General features: G+C 56.0%; 1 protein-coding gene across 7 annotated transcripts in view; it reads left to right on the top strand.

The window, feature by feature from the left end:
• The window catches only part of CPAMD8 (C3 and PZP like alpha-2-macroglobulin domain containing 8), a 74,954-nt gene that overhangs the window by 51,063 nt on the left and 3,460 nt on the right, over positions 1 to 20,431 (top strand). For 2 of the 7 annotated variants that reach the window (XM_019642020.1, XM_019642019.1), the window contains exons 21-41: positions 2,431 to 2,584; positions 3,156 to 3,286; positions 4,151 to 4,202; positions 5,885 to 6,183; positions 6,793 to 7,018; positions 7,672 to 7,848; positions 9,015 to 9,096; positions 12,209 to 12,365; positions 12,474 to 12,548; positions 13,359 to 13,524; positions 14,607 to 14,693; positions 14,784 to 14,920; positions 15,332 to 15,487; positions 15,574 to 15,636; positions 16,245 to 16,429; positions 16,517 to 16,604; positions 17,464 to 17,538; positions 18,299 to 18,404; positions 18,492 to 18,602; positions 19,275 to 19,484; positions 20,222 to 20,336. In XM_019642020.1, coding sequence (XP_019497565.1) covers positions 2,431 to 2,584; positions 3,156 to 3,286; positions 4,151 to 4,202; positions 5,885 to 6,183; positions 6,793 to 7,018; positions 7,672 to 7,848; positions 9,015 to 9,096; positions 12,209 to 12,365; positions 12,474 to 12,548; positions 13,359 to 13,524; positions 14,607 to 14,693; positions 14,784 to 14,920; positions 15,332 to 15,487; positions 15,574 to 15,636; positions 16,245 to 16,429; positions 16,517 to 16,604; positions 17,464 to 17,538; positions 18,299 to 18,404; positions 18,492 to 18,602; positions 19,275 to 19,484; positions 20,222 to 20,336 — 2,852 coding nt within the window. Of the gene's footprint in view, positions 1 to 2,430; positions 2,585 to 3,155; positions 3,287 to 4,150; positions 4,203 to 5,884; positions 6,184 to 6,792; positions 7,019 to 7,671; positions 7,849 to 9,014; positions 9,097 to 12,208; positions 12,366 to 12,473; positions 12,549 to 13,358; positions 13,525 to 14,042; positions 14,550 to 14,606; positions 14,694 to 14,783; positions 14,921 to 15,331; positions 15,488 to 15,573; positions 15,637 to 16,244; positions 16,430 to 16,516; positions 16,605 to 17,463; positions 17,539 to 18,116; positions 18,268 to 18,298; positions 18,405 to 18,491; positions 18,603 to 19,274; positions 19,485 to 20,221; positions 20,337 to 20,431 lie in introns of those variants that run through there. The other 5 variants (XR_002123936.1, XM_019642021.1, XM_019642023.1 and 2 more) reach the window with 5 other exon arrangements.

Below are 20,431 nucleotides of genomic sequence, written 5' to 3'. Positions count from 1 at the left end.
GGCTGCTGGCCGCTCACGCTGGCTGCTGGCTACACACGGTAGCCCATGGCAACCCACTGCCACAGGGTCTGCAGCCTACGCCATCGCCGGTGACCCATGACATATTCTTTTGATTCCCCTTCCCCTCCAATCATTTTTTAAAATGTAAAAACCATTCTTAGCTCCCTGGCCTTACCGAAAGAGATAGTGGGTTGAGCTTGGGTCAGGTTGTACCATCCCTGGGCACAGGGGCAGGAAATCCTGAAAGTCAACTGAATGGACACCCTGAATCCAAGTTTCTACTTATAAACTCTCTGACCTTGACCACGTAATTCAACCTGTTGGTGTGTCAGTTTCCATAAAGCGTCAGGGAGAGACGAGCCCCACCAGAGGTTAAAGAGTTAAATGAGTTAGTATAAGGAGGTGCTAAGAACAGTGACCACAGAGCCACAGACCTTGTTGATGCTATTTTGGGGGTTCCAGCACCTGCGGGGGGTGTGCAGTGGGGGCCATGGCTCCCTCTCGGAGGAAGTGGAAAAGGCTGCTGTATCAGTTTCTTATAGCTGCCATAACAAAGTAGCACAAACTGGGTGGTTTTAAACAACAGAAATTTGTTCTCTCACGGTTCCAGAGGCCAGAGTCCAAGGTCAAGGTGTGGGCAGGGTTGGCTCCTTCTGGAGGCTGGTAAGGGAGCATCTGTCCCAGTCTTCTCCCGGCTTCTGGCTGCATTGCACCCATATCTGCCTCTGTATCCGCGTTGCTTCTTCCCCCTGTGTGTCTTCTTATCATCTTTCCTCTGAATGTCTGTGTCCAAATTTTGTCTTTTAAGAAAGGACCCTAATCATATTGGATTAAAGTCCACCCTAAGACCTCATTGTAACTTGATGACACCTGTAGAGACCCAATTTCCGAATAAGGTCACATTTGCAGGTACCTGGGGTTAGGACTCCAACATATGTTTTTTTTGGGGGGGACACAGTTCAACCCATAACAGCTCCCCTGAGGAGGTAGGCTGGGCTGACCTTGGAGGCTGGGGTAATTTCAGACCCTGGTTGTGAGGTGGGATGGCAGGCAAGGTGAAGGGACCTGTAAGGACTGAGATCAGGTGGGAGAACAATGGGGAAGGGATTTTTTTTTTTGCGGGGAGGAGCGGGTCTTTGTACATTGGTGTGGTTTAGGGAGATCAGGGCACCCATCTTTCCTAATCTTTGTCATCTTTGAGCCTCATCTCGGCCTGGATGTCAGCTGGTGGGTGGGAACAGGGGAGGGGAGGAGGGCTCCCCATGGCTAGGGGCAGCCCTCACTGGCAGGGATTGTAAGCTGAGGCTTCGGGGCAGAGGGGTGAGTGGGGCACAGGGTCAGCAGTCCAGCTACGAGCAAGCCTGCTCTTTGCAGGTTGGCCCAGAGCTCCAGCTGCAGGTCTCAGCCTTACCCTGGCCAGCTGGGCACTGTGGACTGGGTGTCCTTCTCCTGGCCCTGCCCATGTGCTGGCTCATTTCATACCAAGGGCAGAAAATGTGAGCTTTAGCCCCAGACTAGAGACACTGTGGAAACCAAGAGATTTCACCCAAAAAACCAGATTTCTGTCTTTTCCTGAAAAAAATGAGGACATCTGGCCAGGGAGTGGTTAGAATTTGTGACCAGAAGGGCGCCGAGGCTGCTGGGCATTGGGGAGGGGGACGTGGGGGGGAGCATGGTCTCAATGCATTCGTGCCTCACTGTCCCCAGAAGACCCTATAGGCCTTAGCTTGGTATTTCTAATTACTGGCTCATTCTGCATCAGTTTTTCTATTTGTAAACTAGAGGGTGTGAGACCTCAACCTGGCCCTGCTAACTCTTGCAGGGTCAGTGTTTCATCTAGTTCTGTTTCTTTAGCTTGAAGCAGGGCGCCTACACCTACTAGGTGCTTCATATATGCTGATTGGACAAATGGATGTGGAACGAAAAGCTTGTTCTAGATTGGGGAGGTATAAACATACATGCACACGGAGACACTAGTGTGCACACATATGCATGCACACATGTGTATAATGCCATGCTTGCACACATAGACACAACATACACATGCACACATATGCACACATATGCACATCCACAGAGCTCAATTATGGACCTCAGTGGTTGGAGAGAGGGTCAGAGGAAGTGCTCCGCAGGGCCTGCAGGTGGAGTGGTCCCTCCCATCTGATGCTCTGGGGTAGATGTGGAGAGGCTTCCCTTGAACTGGTCTTGGTCCCAAGGGGGACCTGAACCTATGGGGTTCGGGGGGCTGAGGGAGAGGGACCTCCTAGCAGGACAACGGTGAGTATTGGTTCTGATTGGAACTGGAAAGGGGGCCTTTCAAGAAGGGCATGGCTTTTGGAGAGGGCTGACAAGGCTGATGGTGGGCTTTGTGTGGTGTGCTGGGAGGGCGCACAGATTCCAGACATCATGAGTACATACCACTTTCCTCAGGTATACGTGAAGATCTCAGTTCCCAAGGGCATCCGGTTTGTCGGGCATCCTGGCAAACGCCATCTGACCAAGAAAATGTGCATGGCCCCTGGGGAGACTGAGCCCACCTGGGTGGTTCTGTCCTTCAGTGACCTGGGGCTCAGCAACATCACAGGTGAGGGCCCTGTGCTTCTTCAGGCACCCATCCTCCAGGCCATCAAGGGGCCCAGGTGCTGACCAAGGCACAGGTGAGGGGTAGGTGGGGCAGCAGGTGAGGTCAGGACCATCTTGAGGGACAGGACAGCAGCTGGGAAAGCAGGCCAGAGAGAATGGTCAAGAGGTAGGGGAAGGCAACCTGGGGGGGTGGGGCCTGAGACCGTATCTGGGGAGAGCTGGACTCTTAAGGTGCCAAACCAGTAGAACACACACGTGTGCACACAGGCACACACAGATGTATACACACACAAATATGTAGGACATCCATGCATACTCACATGCATGTGTGCGCACACACACACAAATGCATATACATGCACAGACAAATGTACATATATGAACACGTGCACAAACACGCACATGCATACTCACATGCACATGAAAATGCATGCAAACATGCACATGCAACTTGCAGACACGTGCATATGCACATGCACACATATATCTGCACATACACACACCTGGTACAAGGGTGGGGGCAGGACAGCTCCCTGTTCTGAGAGCAGCACCAAGCACTCAAATCTCCGCAGCCAAAGCCCTAGCTTATGGAGAAACAAGCTGCTGCCGGGATGGGAAGTCCATCAAACACCCAGAGGAGAATTACACTGACAGGAGGGTCCCCGTCAGGAGGGACCACATCAGGCGCAGCGTGGTGGTTGAGGTAAGCCCATGCCCTCATCCAGGGCGCTTGGTCAGGGCCCAATTCCCTGAGGAATTCTCTGATTCTGTGAGGCAGGGGCCCAGCCTGAGTGAGTGGTCCCTCCCTGGGTCAACACTGGGGAAGCCCCCAGGGTCCCTCCAGGGCTTGGAGCAGGTGAGGGGGCTTCCTCACCACAGGACTGCAGCTTCCGGCCCCTCTCCATGGTTCAGAGCCGGATGTGGTGAAGTGGCCTGGGAGTCCATAGGGCTGCAGGCAAGCGTGGCTCCAACTTACCAGCTTCGTGATGTAAAAGAAGTGTTCAAAGTTGAAAGCCCCACGGGGGCTATGTTGTTCACACCAAATTCTGAGCAGCATAGTCGGTTCAATTCTGCGCACCTCTTTTAAGAGAACAAGCTGGCTGCCTTTTATTATTTGGAAAATGTCTGTGGAAGAGACAGGAGACAAGGGATGCGTGGGACAACCAGTGGAACAGAGACCTTGTCCTTGGCAGACCCGGGCATCCACTTCTCGATGCTCAAGGACATTCACTGGGGTCGTAGGTCCTGGCAGCCTTTGTATCATAGCATTTCTTACCCAGAGGGAGAAGCCAGTCTGGGAGCCGGGATGGATGGGGTGGCCAGAAGGGCAGGTGGGGGTGTGGGGAGCATGGCAAGCCCAGGAGCATGGCAAGCCTTTGACTGGAGCCTGGGGAAGGGAGCTTCAGTTTCCCACCCTGGACTTGGGAGGTGCGTAGCTCAGCCCTTTTCTGTGCACCTGTGACATTGGCATCACCCTGTGGGGTCCAGAGTTGGAGCTGCCGCTGTGGGAGGGCGACCCCCCTTTGCTGACTGCCCTCTAACACTCAGTTCTGCCTGTCTGTTTCAGCCCGAAGGAGCCCCCCGCACATATACCTACAGCGCTTTCTTCTGTCCCAACGGTGAGTCCCCGGGCCCACCCCACCACCGATAACAGCCCTAACTCCTGCACTGTTGCAGCTCTCTTGCTGCTACATGGACACTCACCCTTCCTGAGGGCAGAGAACCCAGCAGCAGAGAATTGAGATGTCCTTCCTGGAGACAGCCATATGCCAGCGTGAGGGCTGGGCATCAGCCACGCAGGAAGTGAGTGCACACTTCCTGTAGACTGTAGGCGCCAGTGAGAAAAGAGACTGCAGCCAGGAGTACGGCTGTCCTCGGGGCCCTGGGGTGAGGAGCCCAGGGTCCAGGGAAGGGAAGTCTTAGAGTGACATCAGGAGAAGAAGGGAGACCCAGCACCTGGTGCAGCCCAGGAGGATATGGGAAATTAAGGTGGTTTCCAGAAGGTGTGGGATCTGGGGTACACCTCAATCCCCTGAAATTGAGTGTGTGGCCGTTCACACCTCTGCCTTGGTGAGGTTAGGGACATGCTGGGCAGAACGGAACAGGAGCCTGGGTTGCCTGTGGGAGCATCTGTCCTTTCCCCATCCAGCTGCTGCCCAAGGAGCCGTCCAGCTTGGACCTCGGGCTGGGCTGGGCACCCAGCAGTCACCTGGGGGGCTTTGCAGGAGGCAGAGCTGAGAATCTGGAGTCCCTGGGTCACATCCACCCTCAGGTGAACCACCTCCCCATTGCCAAGGCATTCGGTATGAATGTATATTCTGCATACTAACCCTTAATCAGAAATTGCTTTACAAAGATATTTCTCCCAGTCTGTGTCTTTTCATTCTCTTAATAGTGTCTTTCAAAGAGCCGAAGTTTTTCATTTTGATAATGTCCAATTTGTCGATTTTTCCTTTTATGGATTATTTTTTGTTGTTGTAGTTAAGAAATCTTTGCCAAATCCTGTTTTTCTCCCCAAAGTTTTACACTTTTAGGTTTTACATTTATAAAATGGCTATGACCCATTTGGGGTTAATTTTTGGAGCCCATCCAAGGCATGGATCAAAGTTCATTTTTCTGCATCTGATTAGCCAGCTGTTCCAGCACCATTTCTTGAAACGGTTTTCTTTTCTCTTTGCAATTGCCTTTGCAGCTATGTTGAAAGTCAATTGTTCATACATCTGTGGGTCCATTTCTACACTCCCTGTTCTGTTCCATTGACCATTTGTCTATGTTGACACCAAAACTATACTGTTATGATTTCTATAACTTTAGAGTAGGTCTCAGTGCCAGATCGGGGTGAATCCTCCAACTTGGTTCTTTTTTATCAAAGTTGTTTTGCCTCTTCTAGGTCCTTTGCGTTTCCATATAAATTCTGGAATTAGCTTTGTAATTTCTCCGAAGACCCTGCTGGAATTTTGATTGGGGTTGTATGGCATTTGTAGGTTGATTTGGGGGATAATTAACATCTTGGCAATATTGTCTCCTGACCCATGACCATGGTCTAGCTCTCCACTGATTGGGTCTTCTTTAGTTTCAGCAACATTTTGCAGTTTGCAGCGTAAGGGTCTTATGTAGGATTTATCTTTTGTAGGATTTATCCCTGAGAGCATTTAATCTTTGCTGTGCTCTTGGCAAAGCTGCTGTGAAGCCTGCAGCCATGCCACCTCCAGCTCCCTGCTGAGCCACAGTGAGACTGGCCCCTTGCAGTCCCGATTCTCTAGGTGTCCCCACAATGTCCCCTCTCCTTCCCTCCGTCTAGAGAGAGTCCATATCTCCACACCCAACAAGTACGAGTTCCAGTATGTGCCGCGGCCACAGCACCTCACTTGTTTTGACATGGCTGTGCGAGCCCACAACGATGCCCGCGTGGCCTTGTCCCCTGGGCCCCAGGACACGGCGGGCATGATCGAGATTGTCCTGGGGGGACATCAGAACACCAGGTCCTGGATCTCTACCAGCAAGATGGGCGAGCCCGTGGCTAGCACACACACAGCCAAGATCCTCTCCTGGGATGAGTTCAGAACATTCTGGATCAGCTGGCATGGCAGGCGCATCCAGGCATGGCTGGGCTGGCTGGGCCGGGCGTGGGAACCTCATGGGCCTCTGACATTTGCTGCTTCCTACTCTGTATCTGGTTCTGATGGGGGATGGGGAGGAGGGAGTGTACACACAGGGCACCACCTCAAGTTGCTCACAGTTTTCAAAAAAATAAAATGTGGTGAGAGCTATGGCAGAGGAACCACTCAGGAATCTGGGAGCTACGGGGGGTGGGTGGTCAGGGAGAAAGAAAAAGGATATGAGCAGGTTTTGGGGGCTGGGAACACTTTCTGAGCCAAGCAGAGGGGACATAGAAAAGGAGCAGCTAATACAACTTCCTAGCGGAGGGACAGAGCCAAACTGGGTTTTGAAGTATGAATAGGAGTTCACCAGGCAAACCAGAGCAGAGGATGTTCCAGGAAGAGGGAACAGCATGTGCAAAGGTCTAGAGGTTTCAAGGAGCCTGGTCACTTTGGAGCCTGTAGATATGCTTATGTCTCTGTTGGCCATTTAATGGATGGGGTGACCTCTAGTTTCCCTGACCATAGCCCTGTAGCCAGTGTCACTGCTGTCTGAGTACCACTGCATGCTTCCTTTCAGCGCCCAGCAGCCTTGACTTCTTTTTTCCAGGTTGGCTATGGTCCAAAGCCATCCAACAAGTCTGTCATTGTGGCCTGGACCCTCCCCAGGGCACCAGAAGTCCAGTTCATTGGCTTCTCCACTGGTTGGGGCTCCATGGGCGAGTTCCGTATCTGGAGGAAGATGGAAGTAGACGAGAGCTACAGTGAAGCCTTCACCCTGGGGGTTCCACACAGCGCCATCCCCGGGTCTGAGCGGGCGGCCGCTTCCATCATAGGTGTGTCTGCCCCGTAGCCTGGCTTGGGGAGCATGGGGACAAGAGCCCAGGGGGCAAGGTGGCCACTCCAGGCTGAGTCTCACCCTGGGCTTTGCTGGGACCTGTGCCCCTGGGTCCTCAGCTACGCACCCCCTCACCTGACAAGCAGTTTCTAGTGTTTTCTCTATGTTGGGGTCTGGAGGCAGACCCGGAGATGACCCCAGCCTTGCCCTTGAGGGGCTCCTAGTCTGGCCAAGAAGATAGGTCCACGCCTACTCAGTCCAAATCCTGTGTTGGGTAACCCCAAGGGGCAGGTGATAAATTATGGGGACAGTGGGTCTGGGGTGATGTGAAGGAAGATGGAAAGGCCAAGTGAAGTCATCCAGGTACAGGGTGGGGAACAGGAGTCCTGGGGGTCCCGGTGAGAGGGACAGGTGTCCCGAATATTTACTGAGTATGGGTAAGAGGTTGTGACCAGGGGTCTCAAAGGGTCAGATGGGCTGAGTGGACGGGGGTGCAGCCCAGTTTCAAAGGGCAGCACGATCATTCAGAGGTGGGGTTGGCCGGTGTTAGGCCACAGGCAGGCTCCCACTTCTGTGGAAAGCTGTCCCTAGGACAGCTAGGGTACTGAGTGAGGCCGGCCCCCAGCCCAGCCCTCTTTTCCTTCACACCAGGAGACGTCATGGGCCCAACCCTGAATCACCTTAGCCACCTCCTGCGGCTGCCCTTTGGCTGTGGGGAGCAAAACATGATCCACTTTGCGCCCAACGTCTTTGTCCTGAAGTATCTGCAGAAAACCCAGCAGCTCAGCCCCGAGGTGGAGAGGAAGACCACTGATTACCTGGTACAAGGTACTGGAGCAACTGCCTGGGAGGAGGGTGTGGGGAGGAAGGTGGAGGTGACCGTGCTGGGGGCAGCCCACACAGCAGGCGCAGCCCAGCGGATAAGGAGGAGGAGAAGGAAGTGGATGAACGAGGCCACTCTGGGTGCTCTGACCTGGTCACTGTCAGCAGGAACCTGGTGTCCATGCCTATTAGGACAAGACCCTGAATGCTGGTGATCAGCCACGGGGAAACAGCATCTTTTAAAAATGTAGATTTTTTTTTTAACAATAAGGACAATACAATAACATTATAAAAAACACTTAGAGAAGAAACTACTCCCCATACTCTCCCTATAGGAGTTGGCTCTGAGTTTACTCTCCTGCCCTCAGCAGCCCTAAACCACAGCATCCATGGCGTGTCCCCGCCCCACGCCGTGTGTGTGTGTGTGTGTGTAAGATTTGCCCTTGGGGCTGAGGGAAGCTGTAGTCCTTTTGCCCCCGTTAGTGTGTGGGGAGGAATCACAGTGTGTGTCTGTTGATGGGCACTGGGGCAGTTTCCAGCTCAGGACTTTTAAAATGGTACTGCCGTGAATCGTCTCATTTGTGGGCTAGGTGAAGACATGTCTGAATATCGCTGGAATGGAGTTGCTGGGTCTCAGGATCTGTTCAGTTTGTAATCACTTTCGAGGCTCACATGGTCCATGGCCCCCTGCTGCCCTCACAATAAGAACAAACACCCAGCTTGGAGGCCCCAGTGGCCTCCCTCCTGTCGCACCTTGCTCCCCTGCTGCGTCCACTCTGGCGCCTTCTAGTCTCCGAGCACACCGAGCGCTGGCTCCAGCAGGTAGAACAGTCCTCACCCCTGGGGACAGAAGGTGTAGCCTTGAGATGGTGCATTTCACTGACCACCGGGCATGACTGAGGGCTGGTGTGTGACCAGGAGTCACAGAAGGGCGATGTCAGGAAAACAGAGAAATAAAGCAGAGGTTTTAGCCACCCCTGATGTGGCATGGGGCAGATTTTGAGGACTCCAGATGTAGTGTGGGGAAGTTTCAGCGACCCCAGATGTAACGTAGGACAGTTTCAAGGAACCAAGGTGTGGATGTGGCATCATTTGGGGGTCCCAGGGTAGGACATTGGCTGGCCTGGGCTAGACCATTCAGTAGGGTGCTGTGCCCTTGGTTCACCCCACAGGCTACCAGCGGCAGCTGACCTACAAACACCAGGATGGCTCCTACAGTGCTTTCGGGGAGCGGGATGCATCAGGAAGCATGTGGTGAGTCCCCACTCCTGGCACTATCACAGAGGCTCTCCCCAGCCCCTGCAGCCACAGCCTCACATCCAGCACAGCAAGGCCAGGAGTCTCGGGGTGTGATCCCCAGCGTGACAAGGAGCCTGCCTAGGAAATGGAGACAGCGTTATCCCAGCCCCAGGGTTCAGAGGGGTGAAAGCAGGCAGCTGTGCCTGGCCCTGGATGGGGTGGGAGTGGTGGTGACAGTTACTGTTACTCTTTCTGCTCTTGGTGTTGTTGCCGTATCACCCAGAAACTCAGCCTCTGCTCTCTGGCCCCCCGGGAGCGTGTCCTGGGCACTCTGGGTCTCCTCAGAGCCCACTGCACTTGGGGATGGGGGTAACCCCCAGCAGGAAGGCCTGAGCCGGGGTATGTGGGAGAAGTGGTCTGGGGTCTGATCTCCCTTACAAGCGGCTCCCTCTGACTTTTGGGGTGACTATGGCAGGGAGGGCCCGGTGGAGGGCTGGCACACCTGTCTTGTTCCCTGGGATCCTCGGACCACGGCAGTTTGTGGCATCATCATGGATTTGTCTCGTCCACTTTGGGGCTTACAGAGACTGTGGGGCAGCCCCAATTGTCCCCAGGGGCCTCCCTCTCCCAAAGTGCCAACCTGCAGCAGCTGTGGGCATGGAGACTGCTTTGTCCTTAAGTCAACAGTGTCCACTACACAGCCACAGTGCCAAGGGCCATGGGAGTGGGGACATGCCTGGCTGAGCCCTGAGGTATGCAGCGTTGCTCCCTTGGTTCCAGAGGGGCCCAGGCTTGGTGACCTGCCCAGCCTCCTGTCCCCCAGCAGCCCATCAACTGTCCCAATTCTGGTCCTAGGGCCCTGCCTTGCTGACAGCCCTTGATGCAAGGCTGTAGTCATGCCCTGGCAAGCAGAGTTCCCCGCCCGACCTGGGGATGGCCAACGCCACTGACTCACTCTCTGAAAGCTGGCCGAGCCTAAGCAACCCCCAGAGGCCTCTGCTGGTCAGAAATAGTGAGATATGACTCATTATATACCCTCCCACGATGGACACACACACACACACACAGCTCAAGCAAGACTAATTCCACCATGGTGGTAGAGATGTGACACCCAGAAGCTTCTCCCTCCACCTGTCCCCATGAGAGGTCCCTGTAGGAGGAGGCTGCCGGAAGCACAGGCAGTGGCAGCAGCGTCCACCCTGGAGCTGGAAAAAGCCGGGCTCTGTCTAGTGAGCTGTGTGGCCTTAAACTAGATGCTCAACCTCTCTGAGCCTGTTTCCTCACCACACATCCCTCTCAGGACTGGGATCCAAAAAGCAATGGCGATAAGGGCATGGGTGTGCTCAGGGCAGTGCTGCGTACCCACCATGATGGTTAGTGCCTCTCCCTGAATAACTTGGCTGAGAGGATCCAGCACTGAAGCCTTAAAACTCAGGATCTGTTAGAGATGGGTTCCCGTGCATCCAGTGTTCATTCATTCATTCACTGATTCATTTGTTCATTCAGTGAGTGCTGCTATGTGCCAGGCCCCGTTCTTAGTCTTACAATTGGTGGACCAATATTGCTATTAATACATTATTAACTACAGTCCATAGTTTACATTCAGGCTCACTCTTGCTGTTGTACATTCTGTGGATTTGGACAAATGTATAACGTTACATATTTACTATTGCAGCGTTGTACACAGTACCTCCACTGCCCTAAAAATCCCCTGTGCTCTGCCCATTGATCCCTCCTTCCCCTTCCACTCCTGGTAACCACTGATCTTTTGACTGTCTCCATAGTTTTGCCTTTTCCAGGATGTCATAGAGTTGGAATCAAACCGTCTGTGCCCTTTCCAGACTGGCTTCTTCCACTTAGTAATATTTTGGGTTCCTCCGTGCCATAGTGTGGCTTGATAGCTCATTTCTCTATGTTCCATTATAGAGATGTACCAGTTTGTTCATATCCCTGTTTGTGTTTCAAAAATGAGACAGTTAAGAGAACCATGTAGCAGAATGTGGGAATTCCACAGTTCCCAGCACACGGGCAGCTGAGGTCTTCTATCTTTGCCCCCATGTCCCAGCTGCTCACACAGGGTTTGTAATTTCCCTCTGGCTGCTGCATACAGAGCAAGCTATGGGGCAGGGGCCGGCTGGGGAGACGGGAGCCAGGGGGTGTCCTAAAGCCAAAAATGGACAACAGTGACACAGAGGTAGGGCCTTGGGGGTCCAGTGCGGGGGGTCCTGAGGGCCCAGAGGCACCTATCCCAGAGTGAAGCTGTCCAGGAGGTTTCCTCTGGGGAGAGACCTCTGGGCTGAGTGTTCAGAGACAAGTGGGATCTCATCCTGTGGAGAAGGGAGGGGAAATATGAGTCCAGGGCTTGGATGGAGTAACTGAAGCTAGCGGGTTGGTGGGAATTTTTCTGCTGCAAGCCACAGAAAACTGGCTGAAAAACAATTCTGAATATCATCAGTTCACACTGCAGCACTGGAGAGGCTTCAGGGTTGGCCAGTCTGGCAGCCCCACAATGTATTGGGGCCCCTGGTTTTTTTTTTTCTTCAGTCCCTGTGGACTCCTTCAGTATGGTGGCTTATCCCCTTGTGGTGGCAAAATGGCTGCAGCTGCTCCCATCATCACCTCATATACCCATTTCAAAGCCATAAGCAGGCCTGGGGACTGGAACGCCCATAACTGTGGCTGGCTAGGGCCACAGAGGGGTCCAAGTGTCCAAGGTACCACACTGCCAGTTCCCAAGCGAGACCTGGGGTCTCTCGGCAAGACTGGGCATCTCTTGGGGAAAGGCTGTGGAGAGGCAACAAGGAAGGTCTCCTGCACCTGGCAGGGGAAGGTGAGACTGCGTCAGCTCACAGAAAGGCCTTGAGTGCCAAGCAAGGAGCAGACCTGGGTGCTGGTGGGGTGGGAGGGTCCACACAGGGAGACTGGGCTCCATCATCAGCCCAGCTGGTGCCCACACACTTCCATCAAATGCTCTCAACAGCCCTGTGAGGAAGACTGGAGCCTCCCATCTTATAGACGAGGAAGTGGAGGCTCGGGGTAATGTGGGGAGCATGCTGCAATCCCTCGGAGGGTACATGGGAGGTGACCCTGTTTTGCGAACCCCCAGCCCCTCCTGATCCTGTTTCAGGCTCACGGCTTTTGTCCTGAAGTCCTTTGCCCAGGCTCGCAGCTTCATCTTCATCGACCCGCGGGAGCTGGCAGCCACCAAGGGCTGGATCATCAGGCAGCAGCGGGCAGACGGCTCCTTCCCGGCCGTGGGCAGGATTCTGAACAAGGACATCCAGGTGAACGGCCTCCTGGGCCTCCTTCCCGTGCCTCGGCCCTTCCCTGAGGCCCGTGCAGTGGGGGCTGTCCCCTCTGGCTCGGGATGAAGGCTGAGAGTCCTCTTGCAGGGTGGGGTCCACGGCACAGTCCCACTGACGGCCTACGTGGTGGTTGCGCTCCTGGAGCTTGGCGCAGCCTCAGAGGTGAGCACAGGGGCCTGGGAGATCCGGCAGGTGGAATGAGCAGGTGGTTTCTCCTACAGGCCTTGTGTGGGCCAGGCCTCGGGTCTGGTTCACTTGGCGGGAGGTGCATGGTCCATCTCGACACCACACCTCTGTGACAGTTTCCATGCTTTGTCCAGGTCTAAAGATGGAAAGCTTTGGGACAGCATTCTTTCTGTGCTCTTTAACACTAAAGCAGAGTCATCTTAACTTCTTGGCTCCACTGGTGCCCACAGGAACACCATTTATTAATAGCTCATCTGCTAAACTCATTAACGTTTCTAATCGCTCGTTTTTCCATTTAACCATTATTATTGGGCAGCTTCCCTGAACCTAGCCCATCACTGGACAATGGAAGCATTTTCTGTCCTCTAGCAGCTTGCATTGGGGTGAGGGTGAGCATGACCAAGGTTGGTGGGCTTCCCGAAGGAGGCAACAATTGAGGCAAGGCCTAAAGGATGAAGAGGGTGGTGGGTCTTAGAAGCCAGCTTGGTGATGAAATAGGGTAGAGCGGGGTGGCCAGGACTCTGCCTGTTTTCCCCTGCGCCTCCTTGGGTTGATCTGCTATGCTCAGACTTCATTTGGAAAAAGTTGGAGCCAACATAAAAAAAAGGGGGTGGGGTTATGAAAGCGGGGGGCTGCAGGCAATGGGAGCCCCAGAAGGATGCAAAGTGAGGGGCAGTGAGCCGTCCAGCATTCTCCCCAGGCGCACTGCGGAACCTGTGGGTGGGTGGTGGGTGGGCTGGGGGCAGAGCGGCCTCCCAGGCCTCCACTTCCCACCCCACCCCGCAGGAGGAGAGGGGTGCCATTGCCAGAGCGCAGCACTTCCTGGAGTCCAACGTGGCCCTGGCCTTGGACCCCTACATCAGTGCCCTGATCGCCTACACGCTGACCCTGCTCCGCAGCCCGGCATCTCCCGTGGCCCTGCGGAAGCTCCGCAGCCTGGCCATCATGCAGGGTAGGTATCCCCTGCCTGCCACCCCAGCAGCCACAGTGTGGGACCCACCCACCCTGAGCCCCAGGAAATAGTTAACGAACACATACATGGAGTAAGGAGGCATCTTTTGCTCACTTTATTTTATTATATTATTCATTCATTATTACATCTCCTAGTGGCTTCATTGATTAATGTAGTTTGAGCTTAAGCGTCACTGTCTTTCCCTGTGAAATCGGGGATACCGACCTCCTCCCTGCCAGGGTGGACAGTGCTCAGGGATCCCCAGTGGAGGATTCCCCCAGGCTTTCTGGAAACAATCCCTGGAAGACTGCTGGGAGGCAGGGGAGGGCCGTGGCTGGCTCCCACCCTGCCCGCCATCACTGGGTGAGCTTCGGGAAGCCTTTCCATCTTCAGGGTGTCAGTCTCCCCTACTACAAAATGACTACCCACTGTGTTAGGAGAGCCCCAGTTGCTGAGCTGTGACTTCTCTGAATGCCCCCAAACTAAGTCCCCTCTCCCCACTGCCCTCCCCCTCACAGCCCCAGCAGCTGCCCTGGGACTCAGCGTCCATCCAGCTTTTCTGCTGAAGACATCAGCTGAAGAGTTGTTTTTACTACTTAAGGAAAAAAACACATTTAGAAAGCAAAATTCTGAAACCAACCAACTGGATGATGGTGTCTATTCAGGACTAAATGCTCAGGATGGGGAGTGGCTGGTTTCTTTCTGGGTTCGAGGGCCTTTTACAGCTCACATGAGCGCAGAATCCTTGGAGCCTTTGCAAGTGGGGAGTGACTTCATGGGTGCCGAGTGGGGACACATCAGGGCTTAGCCAGGAGGGAGGCCACTGATTAGTGATGTCTGCTAGGGGTGCAAGAAGGCACTCATGGATTGGTAATACCTGCCAGGGCTACAGGAGGGGCTGGGCTGCGGATCTGAGACAAAGCCCCGAGGTCCTTCCTGTCCCACCGTCTCCTCCTGGCACCCTCCTCCCACTGGGGTCCAGTCTTGGAGTCTCTTCTTGAGACCACATGCACTGACGCCCACCATGGGATGCCAGGCTGAGCAGAGTAGGGTGTTGCCCCTGACCTGTCCTGGCCTTACAGATGGGGTCACACACTGGAGCCTGACGGGTTCCCGGGATGGGGACAAGGACACCTTCCTGAGCTTCAGTGACGGGGTGTCTCAGGCAGGTACTGCCTGCCCCACCCCTGCTGCCTGCTTTGGGTGCTGGGTTTTGGGTCCTGGCGTTGAAAGGACCCCAGCCGCCTCTTCCATTGCAGTGGTCTCAGCTGAGGTGGAAATGACGGCCTACGCCCTGCTGACCTACACCCTCCTGGGCGATATGGCCACCGCCCTGCCCGTGGTGAAGTGGCTGTCGCAGCAGCGGAACGCGCTAGGGGGCTTCTCCTCCACTCAGGCGAGCTGGGCAGAGCCAGAGGGAGGGGCTCGGGTCTAGGCAGGGTCACTATGGTCTAGGCTCAGGGCTCAGAGCTGGCCAGGAAGCACTGGTGCTTCGAGTCCCACAAAGGCTCCTTGCCTGCAGTTCCTGGAAACATGGAGTCCAAGAGAAGGCCCAAGGAACATATGTACTGGGATCTGCGACAGGGACCCAGCCCCTGCCTCCTTGGAGATGCCCACCCTCTGTCTGGGGCCCTAGCTCCATGGGGCCTCCACCAGATCCTCTCTCCATTCTAGCCTCGTGGGTACCTGGCCTCCAGAGAGGGTCCATGATGCCCCTGATTTGGGCCAGACTTCCCAGGATGGGGGCAGAGGAACTGCTGGCTGACCCAATCCTGGGGCTGAGGGCAGCCTCTCCTTCTGTCCCCAGGACACCTGCGTGGCTCTGCAGGCCTTGGCAGAGTATGCCATCTTGTCCTACGCTGGCGGTGTCAACCTCACCGTCTCCCTGGCCTCCACCAACCTGGACTACCAGGAGACTTTCGAGCTGCACAGGGCCAACCAGAAGGTTCTGCAGACAGCGGTGGTACGGTTCCCAGGGCTGGGGGTGGGGGCAGCTGCCTGCCCGCTCATGTGTGTCTGTGGGGGAACCACAGCGTCTTCTCTCCCCAGATCCCCAGCCTCCCCACAGGGCTGTTTGTGAGTGCCAAGGGTGAAGGCTGCTGCCTGATGCAGGTGAGGCTGCAGGGAGAGCAGACACTGGCATTTGGAACACGGGAACCCAAGAAGGCAGGCAGAGGCTCCAAGCTCGGTGTTGGGTCAGGCTGTGTGGGGTGGATGTGGGTGCCCTGGGAGACCCCAGGGCAGACTGTCAGCCCCTTGTGTGTAGCCCACCTTGCCCAAGGCAGGTGACCACGTGTCCCCTTGGGTGTGGGGTTCCCTCAGGAAGATCTATTTGACTGGCCTCAGCCTGCTCTCCCATATCCCCCTCCATCACCAGGTCCTGAGCTCTGGGCTGAGGCAGGTTGGCCTCACGGGCTCTGGCTGGTGGTGAAGGGCAAGTCTGCCTGGAGACCCTCAGCGTTCCCATCTCTAAAATGGAAGCCCAGACAACACAATGGGTAGACAGACCTGGTCTTGAGACACGTAAAATTGGGTGATGGTCAAATCTATACCCACTTGGGCTGTTTCAAGGCTAAATGGAATAACACCAGTTCCCCAAACTCTCACCAATGTCACTGTCCTCATCAATCATTCTGGCTGTTCCCCACATTCTCGTGCCCTGCCTCTTCCTCCTCCACCCAGAGGGCTCCTAAGCCTCATTCTCCCATACCCCCCCCCAGATTGACGTCACCTACAACGTGCCGGACCCAGTGGCCAAGCCAGCCTTCCAGCTGCTCGTGAGCCTCCAGGAGCCTGAGGCTGAGCAGCCTCAGCCCCCGGCCCCGGCCTCCTCAGCTGATGACGATGACCCTGCAGCCGACCAGCACCGCCAAGAGTACCAGGTGACCCTGGAAGTGTGCACCCGGTAAGGCCATCTGCCCTGTGCTTGGGCACCTGTCCCGACCTTCACCCGCAGCCCGTGTTCAAGGCCTGTCTCTCCTCTCATTGGAAGGTGGCTGCATGCAGGGTCCTCCAACATGGCTGTCCTGGAGGTGCCACTGCTGTCGGGCTTCCAGGTGGATGTGGAGAGCCTGGAACAGGTGAGGAGGCGCTGACAGTCAGGGGCCAGCTGGGGTCTCTGGCTAGTGGTCCTGTACAGATTGTAAATTCCCAGCCCTTCATAAAATGGAGTGGTTGTTGTTGTTTTTTTTTCCTTTCTGGGCAAAGTTGGTGCTTTTGAGCTGGCTACCTGCTAGGGGGCTGGTGGGGAGACTCCAGATGGGTGAGTGTCCCACTGGGCCACTTGACTAGATCCATGCCGTGGAGGACGTCAGCAGACTTGCTTCAAGACAGACTTGTCCCATGTCCCCTTTTGTGAGGGGCTGGTGCACAAAGTGGGGGGGCTGTCTTGCCTGGGCCTGAGGAGATCTACAGTGTGGGGAGGGTGGAGCAGGAAAGCTGGATTTGTCCTGGGGGTGGTGGTGACGGGGAGCTGGGCACGGCATCAGGGGAAGGAGGAGACCAGCAGAGAGGCTCTGGGGCAAGAGGCAGGTTTTGTGTCAAAAACTGAAAAGAAGTCCCATGCTGAGAGGGTGGTGGTTGCATGGTGCAGGTGAGGCAGATACAGATGACAGGGCTCAGCTGGGCCCCTGGGGGACCACAGGGAGGCCTGGCCTGTGGTTGGGGCTGGCTAGGAGGAGGCTGCGGGGGGAGGGGGAGGTAGGTGCTTAGAACATAGGTAACCAGCCTTGGGTTCCTTCTCCGGGGTGAACACTGACTGCCATCCCCTGGACTCAGCCCATGAGGTCTTGTTGATGACAGTGGGCAAACCCCCCTGGGGCCTCAACTTCCTCTGGCCTACCTTCCACTGACCAGTGTGGGCACCGCAGAGATTGGGAAGGAAGCAAGTATTGGGGGCAGAGGGGTCAGGCCGACCCTGACCTCTGGCTTCCTTGCCAGCTGCTCCTTGACCAGCAAGTGGCGCTGAAGAGGTACGAGGTGGCTGGACGCAGAGTGCTCTTCTACTTTGATGAGGTACTGGCTGCTGGGAGCAGTGGCAGAGGTCTCCTTGGCACTCACATTGGTGAGGGCACAGCGGTCATGGCCCAGTGCGGTTCCTCCAACTATCTCATACCATGAAAAAGAAACTAGGAGACTAAATCCAAGCAGAGTAAATCCCCGGTGGGCCCCCAGCCAGTTTGGTTTTGGTAGAAAATGTTGGGATGGGGGGTGGAATAGTATTCAGGCATAAAAAGGAGTGAAGCGCTGAGACAAGCTCAACGGGGATGAACCCCGAATACGTCATGATAAGTGGAAGAGGCCAGACGCAGAAAACCACAGAGTGTGTGATCCCATTAATATGAACTGTCCAGAATAGGTAAATCCATAAGGACAGAAAGCAGATTGGTGGTTGCCAGGGGCTGGGGGGTGGGGGTGGGGAGTGACTGCTAATGGGGACAGGGTCTCCTTTGGGGTGATAGAAATGTTCTGGAACTAGATAGAGGTGACGGTTACACAACATTGTGAATGTACTAAATGTCACATACACAGTGAAGGAGGGCCCCTGCTGTAGTCATGGGGGTGTTGAATAGTCAACTGAAACCTTTTCCCAGGTAGGAAGGAAGGACCCACGGAACTGAAAATGGGACCAGGTTTCTGTGTTTCACACCTCCTGAGTACCCTGAAATAAGCCAGTTCCGGACCCACACTTTGGGGTGCCACAGAAATGGAGGCGGGAGCTCAGGCCCTGGGCTTTGTGGCCCCAGCCGAGCCTGAGCCGCTTGCTGCCCCGCAGATCCCCAGCCAGTGCCTGACATGCGTGCGGTTCCGGGCGCTCCGCAAGCATGTGGTGGGGAGGACATCCGCTCTGCCCGTCTCCGTGTATGACTACTACGAGCCTGGTACGCCCGCGCCGCCTTCCCGCACCCTATCTGGGCTCCTCACCTTGTCATCCCATCACATGGTCACCAGTCTCCCTCCTCTCACAGCCTTTGAGGCCACGCGCTTTTACAACGTCAGCGCGCGGAGCCCGCTCGCGCAGGAGCTGTGCGTGGGTCCCGCGTGCAACGAGGTGGAACGCTCCGCCGCACAGGGCCCCGGTGAGTGCCGGGGGCCACTGCGCCACCCCGCCGCCCCACCCCACCCGCGGGCGTTGGTGGCAGGGGAACGGGGGTTGGCCATCCGCTTGGAGCTGAGATTTGAGCCGGGAAAGGGGCAGAGAAGGGGACAGAGTGGTAAGGCAGGAGGACCTGGCCTCACTGGTCGGGTCAAGGGTGCGAGTTCTGTATGGAGGGTCGGAACCGAGCAGGGTGGGTGTGGGCGGAGTAGAAGAGGCTCAGAGGAGAACCCTTGCCTCTCACCTCTCCCCCAATCCTGAGGGTGTGAGGACAGCAGGGCAGTCCCCCTGAGCGCAGAGAGTGGCCGCCGTGAAGGGCTGAGCGGGGCTGCGGGGGTCCCCCCCGCCCCCCACCGCCGGCCCTTAATTTTCCAAACTTCTGAAATGAGCTTAGATTGCTTTGAAATTTACACTTAAATTTTTTAAAAAATTTTGTTTTAGTAAGTACTATACAAATACTTAAAGAGATTACACTAGGTCAAGCAAGACTCAGGGCCTCCTAGTAACGGTCGCGCGCTAGTCCTTACACTGGGGTGGGGGGGTGGTCCCGAGCCCCCAGGGACTGTCCCGGACCAGGACCGCGGGATACGCAGGCCGGGATGGGGGGTGGGGGATGGGGTCCTCTGGGCCCTGTCGACTGCGCCTCGCCCCCCAGGCTGGTCCCCTGGCGAGCGGGGCTCCGCGGCCGCCGCAGAGGAGGGGGCGACAATCACGCGCTGCGGCTGCTCCCGTGGCTGTGGCGCCCGAGAGGACCCGGTGTGTGGCTCTGACGGCGTTGTCTACGCCAACGCCTGCCGCCTGCAGGAGGCCTCCTGCCGTGGGCGCGAGAGGCTGGAGCCCGCGCCCCCTGGCCGCTGCGCCCTCGGTGAGGACCCACCCACGCCTAACCTCGGAGATCCCACCTCGCCCCGGAGTGCCTCACCCCAGCTTCTCCATCACATATCCTCCTTCCCATCACCCGTCCTTCTCCATCACCTCCTCTACCCTGTCCAGCATCACTCTCTCCTGTTCCCTGACCTCCCCTCGCCCTCCCTTCCCTTTTCCCTTCTGGTCACTGCCGGGCTGAGCAGTCCCTGCTTCCGCGCCTGGTGACTAGGGCCTCTCTTCCCCACCCCTCTGTCCCCTCCTGCCCCCACTTACAACTCTCCTCCGGCTTTTTTCCTCTCCCTACCGCGCCCCTCCCAACTCTGTTTCTCGCTTCCCCTCCCACAGAAGGGGTTTGTGTCTCTCCTTCCCCTGCTTAGCGGGGCTCCCTCTATCTGTCCACCTCCCCTCAACTTTCTCTCTTATTTGTGGCCCCCACTCTCTCCCCCGCTCTCCATCTTTGTTCCTTTGGCTTCCTGTCCTTCCATCTCCGTTTCTTGCTGTCTGGGTCTCTGCATCTCCTTCTCAGTCTTGCTAAGTCTCTCCCCCCACCTCCTAATTTTGTGCCTTTCTGCATCTCCCCTCTCTGATCTCTGTGTTCCCTCCCCCCCCGCCCCCCCACATGTGACCGCTCACCCCCTGTCTGTTGCCCCGGGCCATACATCTCCCCTTGGTCCTTTTGGGCTGTCTGCCTCCCCCTCTAGCACCCTTGACCTACTAAGTACCCCTTCTTTCCAGAGCAGCCGACTCCAGTCTCTGCTTACAACTACAACTATGACCCAGTCCCCCTGGACTCTGGGCACCTGGCAGCTGGCCATGAGGCCATGGACTTGGAGGGGGAAACAGAAGACAGGTGAGAACTGGGCCCATCCCCAAACTCCCCCACTTGCCCTGGACGGGGCAGGGAATCGGAGTGAGAATGGGAGGGTCAGCCTGCAGGTTTTCCAG

Source organism: Hipposideros armiger, unplaced genomic scaffold, assembly GCF_001890085.2.
Source record: "Hipposideros armiger isolate ML-2016 unplaced genomic scaffold, ASM189008v1 scaffold_64, whole genome shotgun sequence".
Taxonomy (NCBI): Eukaryota; Metazoa; Chordata; class Mammalia; order Chiroptera; family Hipposideridae; genus Hipposideros; species Hipposideros armiger.
This window is presented reverse-complemented; position numbering and strand designations above follow the sequence as displayed.